Here is a 15476-nt window from a genome sequence, read left to right as displayed (position 1 = left end):
ATGAGCAGTCCCCATCTACTTCCTTCTAGCTGAGAAGTGAACGCTTCGCCGACCTCTATGCCAGTGATTTCATCTCCTATGCTACGTCCTGCAAGTCTTATCTTTTCGGTAATATATGGCAACAAGCATAGGTGGGATGACATCATAAACTCCAGTGTAAAGAAAACATAAAAGGTATTAGCTTGGGGCTGGGAAGATGGCTTAATGGTAGAGTGCTTGCCTTGCATGCATGAGGCCCTGGGTTCGATCTTCAGCACCACATAAGCAGAAAAAAAGCCAGAAGTGGTGCTGTGGCTCAAGTGGTAGAGTGCTAGCCTTAAGCTGAAGAGCTGAGGGACAGCACCCAGGCCCAAAGTTCAAGACCCATGACTGGCAAAAAAAAAAAAAAAGGTATTAGCTTGTGTCTTGATGTTGCTGAAAATGAACACTGGCTCTGAGGAGCATTGCAGATAAACTGAGGAAACAGACATTATTCACTTCAGTGGATCGTATCCACTGGCGTGCACAGTGTCTAAGTTTTAGAGCTATAGAATATCCTAACCAAGTTTTTGTTTTCATTCTTCACCACTCAGAGCAGTATTCTGATGAATTATGCATACATGAATGCAAACACAGATCCTTTGAAATACTAAAAATGAGCAGAAAATAACCTCAGAAAAACCTGTGTTGAGCTTTCCAAAGCTGCCTATTAGAATCAGAGTTTGTGATGTACACCAAACCTTAGACATCAATCTCTCATTCCTCATTTCTCTAATATTAAAATATTTTATTAATTGAAAAAGCCAAGCTCTGTGCCATAGTTACTCCTTATTAATGCTTAGCTGACTGACATCTCTGAGTGTGAACTGACCAGACCTACTGATAGGACAGGAAACATTCAAGAGCCAAACAAAACCTCAATGAAATGCAGCTTACAGAAATGCACTGTACATTCTTACAGAAAAGAACTGTACATTTTCCAAAGAACGCTATTCCCCAAACGAATGTTTGCATATGTGAAGACCCATTCACAGAATTGGCTAAAACAAAGAGAATTTTTTAATTGTATAAATAATGCGTACTCTAGAGGCTTGTAAGCAATCATGACTCTTCCACATTTATTTCCGCACAAATGAGTCTCTGTGCCCCCTTACACGTGTCCAGAGAATGCTGGTGGCTCAGCACATCCTTCAGTGACTGAGAAAGTCTCCATGGCAACATTCACTTATCCAATGGTTGCTTATTAGGATAGTATTCTTATAAAAAAAAAAAAAACTTAATTCTTTTTTTAAAGGTGAATGCAGCATATTAGGATAGGAAAGAAAAACTTTCCCTTTACCATTTAATTGTGATTTCTTCACTTAGGTGCATCTCAAAAATGGTACTTAAACTATTTTAATGTATCCATGTAGCTTTATCTGCCATACAACATACATAAAGAAAATAAAGGAGAATGAATACTTACTGGTGTTAATCTAATGATTAACTAAAGCTATGGCTAAAATCCATCTACAAACAGAAAATGAAGGAGATTAAAAACTCATTTTTAATACTTGAAAGTAAATTTGGGAGTAATTTTCAAAGAACCTTTTTACATAATTTTTATTGTTCTCTGTAATAATATCATGTAACAGGGAAAAAGGAAAAAAATTGAATGCTGGTAATGAATCTTCTGATTCAGAATAGGACAGATAATACTGTAGTCCTAGGCACAACTTCTGTTTCTTATTTTTTTCCTTAAGGATAATAGTTATATTTAAACAAAATCTCAAACAACAGCAAGTTAAATTGGATGATAGAATTTGAGCCCAATAATGGAGACAGCAGAACAGAATAGTTGGAACTAGCCTTCGCCAATAGCAAATAACATTTCACGGTACCTGACCTCTTTCATCTGTCTGGCTTCCTATGGTACGGGTTTTGTTATTCTCATAAAAGACATCCCCTGCGAAGCTTTGAGGATCGGCCTCTCCAGAGTTTCACCCCCTCACACATAGCCTGTCTTCGAACATGAGCTTAGTATGGACAATGGAAATGTCTCTGAGACGTGAGCCTCTTACACAAGTCTACAGGAAATAGATCTGTAGCCTCAACTTTTTCCTCTCTTCTTCAAGTCAACCTCAAAGATGCTTCTTCAGTCTAGAGTGGCACAGAAATGCCAACAGAAAAATATTTCTGAGGGTTCTGAATGATGTACAGAGCTGAGGAATTTCAAGTTTCTTTTTTCCTGACATGCACAATCAAGCAGACATAAACAGAAGAAACAAGGGTCTTCCTTAAGAAAGACCTTGTTCTGTACTTATTACCACCCTTTGATTCTAGACTCTCATGCTGACTTACCAGCTCCCACAGTACTGAGCTGATTTTCGGAATCAATCTATATGCACCTAAATGAACCACGAGGCCAGCAGTACAGTCCATTAACAAAGGCAGATGAGAAAACATGCTTGCACAGCCCTGCAGTGACCGAGGTGACGTTTACACAGCTGCACTCCCAGGGACAAAAGAATGACCAGATCATTATTCTCTGGATAGTGTGCTGTTTAGCCTCGTTTCCTTCCATATTATAATCACAGGGAAAATGTATTCTATCAGCCATTTACTTGCAAAACTCTTTCACTAAATGAAAATTCATGGCATAAATACATCAACATGAAATTTATCTATCCTCTGTCTACTATTCAATAGAAAAAAGTAAAAGATTTTTCAATACATTTAGTTTTCAAATGAAATCACTTCATCCCTAAATTGTTTTGATATCAATAAAAGGGGGAACATTTTTAACGTAGATGTTTTCTCTAAGTATTCTAACATGGATGGTTGCATGAAGTACTCATTTATTTCTGGCTGTAATACATGACTTTCATATGAATTTGGAAAATACATACAACTAGTATACACAACTGTCAAGAAATACTTATCTTGTGTTTAGTTGAAATATTTGGCAATAATTTTGTATATGAATACTAACCACATCTATTCAGCTTTATAAGGCACTGCAGATGCTATTTAAGAATTCAAACAAAGCCTTAATATGTCTGTAAGTTGCTGTCCTACTCTTTCGTGTAAATTCATCCTTAAGTGTGTCTCCTAATCAGTTAAACTATTTTTGTTTATTATTCTAGAATTACTCACTAGGTCAATATTCTACCTCTAAAAATGATTGGTATTATGAGGTTCTGCTTGTGGGGGGGGGGCGCATGCACGTGTGTTTCCTATTGAGACTCTTCCAAATGCATAGGCAAGAAGGGCCGCAGAGACCTCCCAGGACCCTTCCCAGTTGTTCCCGAGGTATCTCACAAGGCTACTATGATACTGCAGTTGCATGGTCAGCAGCAACAGTCTTTCAAACGTCCACCACACTCAGGGTCCCTCCTGCTCCCTTCACAGCCACACAGCCACCGTTCACCTCCAGCTGCCACTTTGGTTTCATTCCTGGTAATTACTAATCTGCAATCCATTTCCATTATTGTATTATTCCAAGAGTGTCTCAGAAATAAAAATACTTAACATGTGACCTGTTCTGCTGGCTCTTTTCACTCAGCATAACAGCCTTTACAAGATACTGTATGAATGGACAGCTCTTTTTTTTCTTTGCTCAGTAATATCCATTCTCCCATTGGAAGACATGGGAGTTGTTTACAAGTTTGGGCTAATTTGAATAAACATGCTGTAGATATTTATGTACAGGTGTTTGTGTAGACATAAATCTTGTCTAAATTAACCAAATGTGGGACTACTATGCCTTGTGGGAAATACATGTTCAGTGTTTTTGTTGTTGTTGTTTTTAAGAAACTACCACATTGTTTACTAGAGTGTCTGCTACTTTATAGGCCACTAGTAATGTATGAACAATTCAGGCCCACACATCCTCACTAGCACTTGATGTTGTTACTAGATTTTATCTACTTAGTACCCTTAAGTGGTTTCTCTAGCTATGACTGTAATTCATAACTTGTTATGTTTTACTATAATTGTCTTTTATAGGTAAACCTGAGGTTTACAAACTTACTTTCCTTACATCAGTTTATAAAATATTTCCCTAAAATATTTCCTCTACACTTAGTTATGTGAAAGAGTTTTGTAACTTTTGCTACAAACCTTAAAAACAATTTAGAAAAAATCATGAGGAAGAAAGTCTCTTGTATTTACCCATACTTTTGCTTCTGTCTTTCCAGAGGAAAAGTTGCTTCTATTGTTTCGTTTCTTTTTAAAACAACTCTCTGTAGCTTGTTTTGTTTTGTTTTTTTAATTGGCATGTTGGTAATAAATTCTTAGTTTTTCTTCATCTGAAAAATGCATTCATTTCTGCTTCATTCCTAAACAATATTCTCATTGGGTTCTGCTCTCACAGTTCTTTTCTTCTAGCACTTGAAAAATACCATGTCACTTCCATCATGCCTTTGGGATTTCTGCTGAGAAACCTGCAGTCAGTCAAAGTGTTTAGTCTCCAGGCATAAGATATAATTTCTCTCTTTATTTATTCTGTGAGACGGATTGAACCCAGGGCCTTGCCACTTGGGTACATCCCTGGCCCTTTTGTTTATATTTTGTTTTTGACACAGGGTCTTGCTAACTTTGCTGGAGTTAGCCTTGAACTCACAATCCTCCTCTGTCTCCCAAGCAGCTGCAGTTACAGACACTGCCACTTTCTTTGGCTTTAGATACTTTTCTTTGTCTTTTGTTTTAACAAATGTAAGTATGACTTGTGTTGGCTTAGATTTCTTTGGACTTTTTTGTTTAGGGGTTTGCTCAGCTTCATTACCCTGCAGTCGATATGTTTTGAGAAATGTTGGTGTGGTCATTATTTCTTTTAGCACTGACTAACTTCATTCTGTCTTTTTTGTACTTCCGTGACACAAACTTCAAGTGCTCTGTTACAGAACCAAAGGTTTCTCAGCTTCTGTTCTGCGCCCCCCCTCAAATTCTGTATTTTCTATTGTTCTTTCAGTTTGCGAATTTTTCACTTGCTAAAATTTCCTGTCTCTTCCAACCTTCTGCTAAGCTTTTTGTTTCAGAAACTCTTGCTCTCTCTTGGCCTTTCCTAGACATCTCCACACATACATCCTGCCTGCACCAGTTCTCATCAGGCAGAAAAACTCACTATCCTTCCCACTCTCCTTACTATTCTCCATAAATGAAACCACAGTTCTAAGCCAGTCAGTCAATGTTCTGTCAGAGTCTCAAATACACAGTCTTCAACATTGTCTCTACATTCCAGAAGAGCAAGAACCTATCCTTCCTTCACAAACCACTCCGTGCTCTGCCTTCCACCCATGAATCTTACCTGAATTCAGCTGGTCCATGAGACCCTTCTGGGTGACTCTACTCAGATGTATCTCTCCACCTTTAACTTCACAATTCTTAATTTTTCAGTCACAATTATGCTTGGCACCCATGAATTATAGCTACGAGGTAGAACCACGTGAAATTGCTGAGGATTTTACCTATAAATATGGCAATTTCAAATCTAACATTTCTCTTGGTTTCAGAGTTCCAGGTAAACACTAGTATTCATGAAGACATGGGCTGAGTTTTATCTTTTTTTTTTTTCAGCTGGACCCCTCCAACCTCTCAGAAGCCTGGAACACTGGGAGTGTTTATAAGTTGTTTGTCAAGTTAAAAGCTCTTAAATCAATAAGTATTACATGTGTAGGTGTGTTTGTAAAATCAATCCTCTGTAACAATTAGTCAAACTAAATATGAAATCCTGAATTATTTCACTAATCAGCCTACATGGTAGAGAGGAGGAGCTTTAGCATCTAAAAGTTCTGGTAATATACTGTATTTGAATTCAAGGAGCAATTTAAAAATCATTTATTTGTGAAAGAAATAGTCTTGGATTTAGAGGTTGTCAGATACTGTGAAAAGCTTTTTAATTGACTGAAATTTTTTAAAAAATCAAAACATTTCTTTAGCACAAGCACTTCCCTTATAAAAACAAATTGCCTAAAAGCAAAGCACAGCAGTTTGTTCACAATGTGCTACCCACCACCAGCAGCAGGAGAAGCAGGAAGAATGAAGGAAAGATTTGCATTTCCATAGCTTCTTTGTATCCTCAGGTTCCAAAAGCATTTCACAGAGCAGTAAATATCTGGGCCCAGAAGCAACATTGATAGTGTGGATAAAAGGACTGACTGGACTGCTGTGGGTCAGAGGCAGTCTCTTAGCTCACTGTGGTCTCCACAGAGGTAGAAAAAGGAAAGCAACTGCTGGGCTATATTTAAGAGAGGGGAACTTGTGTCCTCAGGGCCCGGTCCCACCACCAGAGCCACCACCCAGGGGGCAGGCTCCTTCCTCCTCCCACAGACTCCTGGGAACGTGAAGAATTTGCACCTGCCCACTGTCTTCTCCACAAAGCCCTGCTTCTCACCGATGGCTCCGCCCACCATTCACCCTGCCTGCAGGTGAATGGGCCGAAGGGTGTCCTGGAAGCTCTGAGCCCGGAGAGCACGGAGGCCAGCCACGCTGTGGTTGGTCAGCATCAATTTTACCGAGCCTTGGAGAACTGGACTTTGGCGAACTCTGCTGCGCTCCGGTCTTCCTAACCCACCAGCTCAGGGTTCACCCTGCTCACCCTCGGCACAGCGCATGCTCTACTACCACAAGTGACAGCAGCTCTGACTCTCCTCCAGGGGTCACAGTTGGGTCACAAATCCCTCACCAAGCCGGAGTGACTGGGAGCAGCTGATTGGGAACAATTTATTTCAGCCCTCTTCATTAAGATTCAAATAGAATAAGGTAGAAATTGAACAGTGCCAGAAATTATGCCTTGCTGTTCCTATAAGTCAGTAAACATTTAATCAGAGTTCAATTCGTTCTCCTCAATATCTCTCTCTCTCTCTCTCTCTCTCTCTCTCTCTCTCTCTCTCTCTCTCTCTCTCTCTCTCTCTCTCTCTCTCTCTCTCTCTCTCACACACACACACACACACACACACACTGTTGTTCTTCCAATCCTTCCTACTTGCTGTTTTAATACATAATTAAGAAGGTCAGAATTAATGAAGCCGTGTGGAGTAAAGTTCAAGGAATCCCCAGGCACTATTTATTCTATTAGATCTCAGTCAGGAATGTCAGCTTGCATGTTGGGTGGTGGATCAGCAATAGGGCTGGCTGCATTCCTGGAAGGCTCTGCCAGGGAGACTCACCTGCACTGTCAGGTCATTCGGAAGCTCCTTCCCTGCAAAAATCACACGCAGCTGGTCAGCTGGGACCCCCTGTCGCTTAGCAACCATTTCCTTGAGCTGGAAGATGCTGGTGTCAGAATCGACCTCCACTGGGAAACCATGGCTGGAGTTGAACCTGACAAACACTGACCAAGATAATGGGGGGGGGGGGAGACAGACAGACAGAGAGGGAGGGAGAGAGAGAGATAGGGAGAGAGGGGGGGAAAGAGAGAGAGAGAGAAAGAGAGAGAAAGGGAGAGAGAAAGAGAGAGAAAGGGAGAGAGAGAGGGAGGGAGGGAGAGAGGGAGAGTGAAAGAGGGAGGGAGGGAGGGAGAGAGACAGAGGGACAGAGAAAGGGAGGGAGAGAGGGAGGGAGGGAGAGGGAAGGAGAGGGAGAGAGGGAGGGAGGGAGAGGGAGGGAGAGGGAGAGGGAGGGAGGGAGAGAGAGGGAGAGCAATGGAGAGAGAGTGAGAGAGAGGGAGAGAGAAGAGAGGGACAGGGAGAGAGAGAGAGAGAAAGCATTATTTCTAGCCCTTAAATAGTAATCACAACATTTCTGAACCAACTTACCCCTCACCCACCTTCTGTGAATGGCATACCATTTCTTTTATAACAGAAAGTTGAATACTACAGAGTAGTGTGTGGGGAAAAAAAAAACCAAACAAACAGAATTCCCCCATGGGATTTTCTCTCTTATATATTAGTCAGTGACCTGCAAACCAAAACTGTGTTCTGTCTTTGACATCCATCCTGGAAAACTGAAGGACTCAGCAGAACACTTGCTTGATTGGAATCATGAGATTCCCAGGAGTTTATCAAAGAGATTCAGCTCTGACAGCCAGAACAAACTCCCTCCCTCCAAGGCGCCCTCTGAATAAAAATAAAAGGCAATGTGTTCGTGCTCCAAGAGGAAGAGGAGAAAACTCAACCTACTTCATAGACTGGAGGGAAGACCCTCATGGGGCTCTGGGCTTTGATGGACCTGGCCAAAGGCTTCCCTGGATCTGCAGAGACATTTATTTGCCTTTTTTCTTAAAGCTAATGTGTTCCTTTCCCTTGTTGGAACCATTCTTTCTGTCAGACTTAGTCATGTGTCTCCCCACCTCTCCTCCCTCCCACCCTGCCATGGCGTGGCTCACCCCCTGGTACACTCCGTTGTGCTACTGCTCTAGCTGCCCTTGCTGCTCAGCTGTCCTTTCACCACTCTTCATCAGGCTCTCCTTAAATCCTTTCCATATTCTTAATTAGCTTCCCACCTGGAGACTTGCTTGTCCACACTCTTCTCTTACAAAATGCCCTAAGCCTTTCTGCAAGATAAGCCTTATTGATACACAGCTCAGACCTGATACCATTCAAATCCTTTAAAGACTCATCCCTTCCACTGGGAAGAAAGACCCAAGCCTCCTCTCACCTGGTACAAACGTATGCTTCAGTATCTTTTCTTATTAGTCCCCACTGTATCCTGTTTCCAATCTCGTGCTTTAGTGCATGCCTTCTCTCACTGACCCCTGAATTCTGCCCATCTGCATGATCTGTTTCAAATGTAACCCCTTCAGCAGACCTCATGCTATCAGCCCCAGCAAGAAATGTGCCTACTCAGGGCTCCAGCAGTGTTTTCTCTATAGATCTCCTAAAACTTGCCATCCTTCCTGGATGCTGTTATTCTTCATGAACAGCTAGGAAGACCTATTCATCAATCATCTATGTGCCTATAGTTGCTTACTTCTCTACTAGACTTGGGGGGAGCAAATCGACACACTTCAAACTGTGGATGATGTTATAGGACACATCAAATAAAATTTATAGTGTTTCAATATACATTTTACATTCTTTAAAAGATAAGTTAACTGGAAGGTAGATATTACCATCACCTGCTTATTGCTGCATTGTCTTAAAAAGTAGCATTAATGTTGACTAGTTTGTAATTCAATTGTAAAACAGACACTTAAAAATACAATTAATTAGAATAAAATAGTACTTACTAGGCAATAATAATCAGGCACTTAATACCTACATCACATTACACTTGCATTTGCTTTTTCTAAGGCCCCCAAGATCTAGTCAGGTTACTATTATTGTCCTCATATACACAGCAGTGAATGAAAGCCCAGAGAATTGTAACTACTTTCCTAAGGATATCAGCTTCTTTATAATGAAATGAGAATTCATATTCAGTTCCATCTTAGTCTAAAGCTCATCAGTTTCTAGTGTAATAGGCAGCCCAAGACCCTGTCTAAAAGGAAATCCGCATGCCTTTTCCTTAGGATAAAAGAAAAGATCAAAAACAGCAACAAAAAGTCTTTCCAACATAATTCAGACATTTCCTATAAAGATGAGAAGTAGAAAATGAAATTAAAAACATATATCAACAGTAAAAAAGTTCCCATGCAAAGCTAAGAGAAAAGGACAAGGAACAATGGCTATAAGGCATGATGAACTGAAAATGGTAACAAAATGAGAGCGGGTAGTATAGAAGACATAGAGCAAAAATCCAAAATAATGTATCAGCATGGAAAATACCTAGAAAAAGTAAGAAGTGAATGTGACAAAAGAAAATTCATGAAGGAATACCAAATACAGAGAAAACAGTGCTTTGACTGCTGTACTTCTAGGAAGATTTCATTTTACTTCATAATTTTGAAAGCAGAGGCAAAGGAACACAAATGTATTTTGAGTCTTGAGGTATACTCTGAGCACCGCAAGCTCAGAGCATGAGAGAACCCATCCCCCACGTGAAGGAAATGGGGAAGTGAGGAGCCAGACATGGGACAAGGACTGGTCCCAGTTCTAAACCTCATTTTCTATAACTGTGAATAGAACATTTTATTTGTTTGTTTGTCTTTTAGTTATTTTGGGCATCCTGGGGTCTGAGCTCAGGGCTTCATACTTGCTGGATACCACTAAGCCACACATACAGACCTTTTTTATGTAGTTATTGTTAAGACAGGGTCTAACCTCCTCTCTGGTTGATCCACCCTGTTTATGAATCCCACGAAGATAGGAAGATAGGCGCTGGACACTGTATCCAGCTACTGACTGAGAAAAGGTTTCAAGAACCCCCCTGTACACCCTACTAAGTGGCCTCAAACTGCAATCCTTCCTAAAAATGATCCATGTGATGCTAAATTGACAAGCTCCCTTTATGGGGTTCTATCATGGAATACTACTACAAAGACAAGACTTACAAAGAAAATAAAGGAAAAAAGCTGCCCCCAAAAAGCCCAAGAAATTCTACGCAAATTATCAGAATTTTAAATCTTTGTTTTTCTATAAACAGAGAAATTAAAGGCTTAATTTCAATTTGTGTAAATCTTAATTTCAATTTGGGCAAACTTAGAAATTAATATTTTTGAACAGCAAATCTGAGATACAATGTGTTTATGATGGAAAGATGATCTGACTAGTAGGTATTTGGCCAACTAAATACTTCCATGAATAAGAAAAAACACCTGAGGGGGCTGGGAAGGTGGCTCAGTGGTAGAGCGCTTGCCTTGCATGCATGAGGCCCTGGGTTCGATTCCTCACCACCACATAAGCAGGAAAAAAAAGCTGGAAGTGGTGCTGTGGCTCAAGTGGTAGAGCGCTAGCCTTGAGCTGAAGAGCTGAGGGACAGCACCCAGGCCCAGAGTTCAGGCCCATGACCGGACCCAAAAAAAAAAAAAAAAAAGAAAAAACACCTGAAGAAGCAACCTGGGTCTAGCTTTCAGAGTTAGTAATAATACTAAGTGTAGTATCGGTCATCAATGTGTATGCTCTTTACATGATACTGGTTGTTTTTCAAAAACCTATTCCATTTTTTCTTCATTTAGATTTGTCATGTGATTTAGGTAACTGACATTCCCTTCCCAAAAAGTGATTTGAATTAATCAACAGAACTCTATCCTGCTGATACTAGAGCTCAATGATTGGTTCAGGAATTGGTATAAGCCAATTAATGGTTGACATTTCCCTTGGTCAGAAGTAATTGATTCTCCAGAATAAAAGTAATATAAAATAGATGGCCGAGGTGTTTGCAGCCGCCGCCGCGCCAGCGCCGCTCTCCGACGCCAGCGCCGCCTCTCGTTCGCCGAGCTCCAGCCGAAGGAGTAGGGGGGGTTGAGGCCGCTCCGCCATGGCTCGCACCAAGCGGACCGCCCGCAAGTCCACCGGGGGCAAGGCGCCCAGGAAGCAGCTGGCGACCAAGGCCGCGCGCAAGAGCGCGCCCTCCACCGGAGGGGTGAAGAAGCCGCACCGCTACAGGCCTGGTACTGTGGCGCTCCGTGAAATTAGACGCTACCAGAAGTCCACAGAACTTCTGATTCGCAAGCTCCCTTTCCAGCGTCTGGTGCGAGAAATTGCTCAGGACTTCAAAACAGATCTGCGCTTCCAGAGCGCAGCTATTGGTGCTTTGCAGGAGGCGAGTGAGGCCTATCTCGTTGGCCTTTTTGAAGATACCAATCTGTGTGCTATCCATGCCAAACGTGTGACAATTATGCCAAAAGATATCCAGCTAGCACGCCGCATACGTGGAGAACGTGCTTAAGAATCCACTAAAATGGGAGGCATTTCATTCTCAAAATCCCCCCCCCCTTTTCTTGTTATCAGTAGTTCTGAATGTTAGATTTTTTTTCCCATGGGGTCAAAAGGTACCTAAGTATATGATTGCCAGTGGAAAAATAGGGGACAGAAATCAGGTATTGGCAGTTTTTCCATTTTCATTTGTGTGCGAATTTTTAATATAACTGTGGGGATATAAAGCATTAATGCAAGTCAAAATGTTTCAGCAGTTCAACTTTATAACAATTATAAATCTGTTAAATTTTTCTGGACAATGCCAGCATTTGGATTTTTTTAAAAATAAGTAAATTTCTTATTGATGGCAAAAAAAAAATAGATGGCCGACCAGAAGCGGCGGGCGAGTGGAGTGTCCTTGCGCGTGGATCCGAGCGACCATGGTGGCCTGAATGTGGTCGCTGATGAGGTTCCTCATCAAAGGCAGTGTGGCTGGGGGTGCCATCTACCTAGTCTACGACCATGAACTTCTGGGACCCAGTGACAAAAGCGAGGCCGCACTGAGGAGGGCTGAGGAGGTGGTGCCTCCTGCCATGCACCAGTTCAGCCAGTATGTGTGCCAGCAGACCGGCCTGCAGTTACCGCAGCTCCCAGACCCTCCAAAGATTAACTTTCCCATCCGAGAGTCCTGGAATTCAGGCATCGTCAAGGTGATGTCTGCCCTGTCGGTGGCCCCCACCAAGGCCATCAACTACTCCAAAGAGGGCTGGGAGTATGTGAAGGAGCACACCAAGTAGCCCGATCAGCAGATACCGCCCACCTCGGCTGAACAAGGACACAAACACCTCAGGCTCAAGACCCCACAATCGGGACCTCACTCACAGCAGCTTCCAGCTTCGCTGGCCCAATAAAGGACTTTGGAAGTGTTAAAAAAAAAAAAAAAAAAGAAAGAAAGAAAAAGATGGCCAATCAACAAGAAATTGAGGACTCTTCAGGTTTGGTGAAGAAGTATTCTTAGATAGCTGGAACATCAAGTCAGGCCTGCACAGGATAATTAACTGTAATCATGCATCCTGGATGGGATCATGAAAGAAAAACAGTAAGAATCAAAATAATTCAAATCCAGACCAGACATCAGTAAGTAAATCATACATTAACATTAGTTCATTAACAATAATAAATGTAGTATAACAGTGTATGAGGGTAAATGAGGTAAAAACTGGGTGTAAGGTAACTAGTAAAACCAAAACAGTTCAAATATCAAAATTCATTTAAAAACTAGATTTAGTTTAAGATCATAAATGCTAATAAATGGCCAGAGGTTTTTCCATGCAAATCTAGCTAAAATATTGCTTCCACTGGGCACAGGTGGCTCACATCTGTAATCTTAGCTACTACAGAGGCTGAGATTGAGGATCACAGCTCAAAGCCAGCCCAGGAAGGAAGGTCCATGAAAAGCTTATCTCTAATTAATCACCAGAAAACTGAAAGTGGCTCAAAGTGGTAGAGTGCTAGCCTTGAGCAAAAGAGCTCAGGGACAGCAGCCGCGCCCTGAGTTCAAGACCCACTACTGACAAAAAATATATGTATTCTTTCCAAAGATAAAAGAAACAATTGTCAAGAACATTAAAACAAAAATTCTCCAAAAAGTAATCCATAATGTTTGTGAAACAATTTCAAATTTTTCAAATATTTCAAAGAATCAACAAATAGAACACATTCTCAGGAGAAAAGGAAAGCTACTAAGACAAACCTTGAATTGGCTCTAACTTGGAAGATAAAATTTCAAAGCAATTACAATAACTATCTTAAAAAAAAAACCCAAAAAAACAGTAATTATCCTCAATGAAGCAATAAGTGGAAAGAACAAGTGAGTAGAGAAACAAAAAAAAATCACAAAAATGGAACATGGAAATTCAAAAACTAAACCTATAACATCTAGAATAAAAGTATATTATATACATTTGATAAACAAATGGGGTTGACAGAGAAAAGTCTTTGTAAAGAATAATATAAAAGAGATTAAAATGAGTAAAAGAAGCTAGGTGGTGGTGGCTCATGCCTATAATCCAAGCTACTCAACAAGCTGAGATCTGAGGACTGTGGTTTCAAGCTAGCCTAGAAATGTCTTTGATATTCCTTCTCCACATAATGAGAAAAAATTCTGGACCCGAAGTCTGGCTCAATGGAAGAGCAAAGCACGAGCAAAGGGCATCAGTAAGAGCATGAGGCCCTGAGTGCAAGCTCCACTATAGGACATAAACAAACAAATAAATAAATAGGTCCTATTATATGTATGTATGTATATATACATATATATATATGATCCAACATATATTAAGTATACATAGATAAGAGGACTGAGAGAAGATAAAGAAAAGAGATAGAGAAAAGAATGGAGAGTTATCCATTAGGGGAAATAATGCCCCCAAATTTTAAGTATGTGATGAAGAAACCAAATGTACATATTTTCACTGAGAAGGATAAACATGACTACATGTATATCAAGGGACATGGGAGTCAAACTACTGGAAGTGAAGAGTAAGGGTCATATCTTGAAAACACCAAGGAAACTTTGCACATACTAGTTGAAATTATATGGTTAATTAAATGGTTAATCTCTGTGGTTCTAAAAAGTATTTTAAATAATCACCTGAAAGTCAGGAAATGACTAATAAACATAGGGGATGAAAAGAAAAATGCATAGTAAAGTTATAGACACAAAGTAATCATATCAACAATTACATTACATTTTAATGCAACCAACAGCCAACTATATGGACAGAGACTATCAGAAAGGCTGCAATGAAGACTGTACATTGTCTTAAAGTGTAGCAGTTGAAATATAAAGACACATATTTTGAAGTACCTATTCTTTTTGCCAAGCACAAAGAAATCATAAGAAGGCAAAAATGGCAATATTAATATCATACAACACAGATCCCAAGATAAAACCATTAGAGCACAAAAACCTACTTCAGATTGTCCCTTCACCATTTGGAAGACAGGAAGGAGCTCAAAAACCACTTTCTCCACCTTCCCACTCCTCCCCAATATAGAGATGAGAGAGGGGCCAGTGACTCCTTTTGCCACACTTTTAGTATGTATATATGTAGTTAGTATGTATGTATGTTAAGAAACTTGGGCTTCTTAGGAGGTGAGAGACCTGAGCCACAGCCAGCACCACTGCCTGGGTGTTCACCTAAGGCTTAGAGTCAGCTGCTTTCTTTGGCAAGATTCAAATGGAATTTGTAACCATTTTGTTTGCATGGTCTTCATCTATGGCTTAGAGTCAGCTGCTTTATTTGGCTGGCAAGATTCAAATGGAATTTGTGACCATTTTGTTTGCATGGTCTTCATCTATGGCTTAGAGTCAGCTGCTTTATTTGTCAAGATTCAAATGGAATTTGTGACCATTTGGACTTCTAACAGTATCACACAGTTACTCTCCCTCATTCTGTCTCTCAAAAATTCCCATTTCATCTGGCTACAGTGGCTCATGTCTATAATCCTAGCTACTCACGGGGCTCAGAACTGAGAGTCATGGCTTAAAGCCAGGCAGACAAATCTGAGCAATTCTTACTTTAATTAGCCAGCAAAATGCTGAAGTGGAGGTGTGGCTCAAGTAGTAGAGCGCTTGCCATGAGCAAAAAAGGTAAGTGAGGGGCTGGGAGGGTGGCTCAGTGGTAGAGCGCTTGCCTTGCATGCCTGAGTCCCTGGGTTCGATTCCTCAGCACCACAAAAGCAAACAGAAAAAAGCCGGAAGTGGTGCTGTGGCTCAAGTGGTAGAGTGCTAGCCTTGAGCTGAAGAGCTGAGGGACAGCGCCCAGGCCCAGAGTT

General features: G+C 40.9%; 2 protein-coding genes and 1 pseudogene across 4 annotated transcripts in view; 2 read left to right on the top strand and 1 right to left on the bottom strand.

The window, feature by feature from the left end:
• Positions 1 to 15476, bottom strand: part of Prkn (parkin RBR E3 ubiquitin protein ligase) — a 978959-nt gene that overhangs the window by 765772 nt on the left and 197711 nt on the right. For all 3 annotated transcript variants that reach the window (XR_011369410.1, XM_070010824.1, XM_070010825.1), the window contains exon 2: positions 7128 to 7291. Coding sequence is in view for 2 of the 3 variants with exons in the window: in XM_070010824.1 (XP_069866925.1) it covers positions 7128 to 7291 (164 nt within the window). In the remaining variant the exon portion in view is untranslated. The remainder of the gene's footprint in view (positions 1 to 7127; positions 7292 to 15476) is intronic.
• On the top strand, positions 11157 to 11713 carry LOC138819067 (histone H3.3A-like). Its single transcript, XM_070010243.1, has one exon. The coding sequence runs from the start codon at positions 11257 to 11259 to the stop codon at positions 11665 to 11667; it is 411 nt and encodes a 136-aa protein (XP_069866344.1). The 5' UTR covers positions 11157 to 11256; the 3' UTR covers positions 11668 to 11713.
• On the top strand, positions 12077 to 12567 carry LOC138819510 (MICOS complex subunit MIC13 pseudogene; annotated as a pseudogene).

This window comes from Dipodomys merriami, unplaced genomic scaffold, assembly GCF_024711535.1.
Source record: "Dipodomys merriami isolate MVZ:Mamm:240054 unplaced genomic scaffold, mDipMer1.0.p SCAF_8, whole genome shotgun sequence".
Classification (NCBI taxonomy): domain Eukaryota; kingdom Metazoa; phylum Chordata; class Mammalia; order Rodentia; family Heteromyidae; genus Dipodomys; species Dipodomys merriami.
The sequence above is the reverse complement of the archived record's forward strand: the minus strand, read 5'-3'. Positions and strand labels throughout refer to the sequence as shown.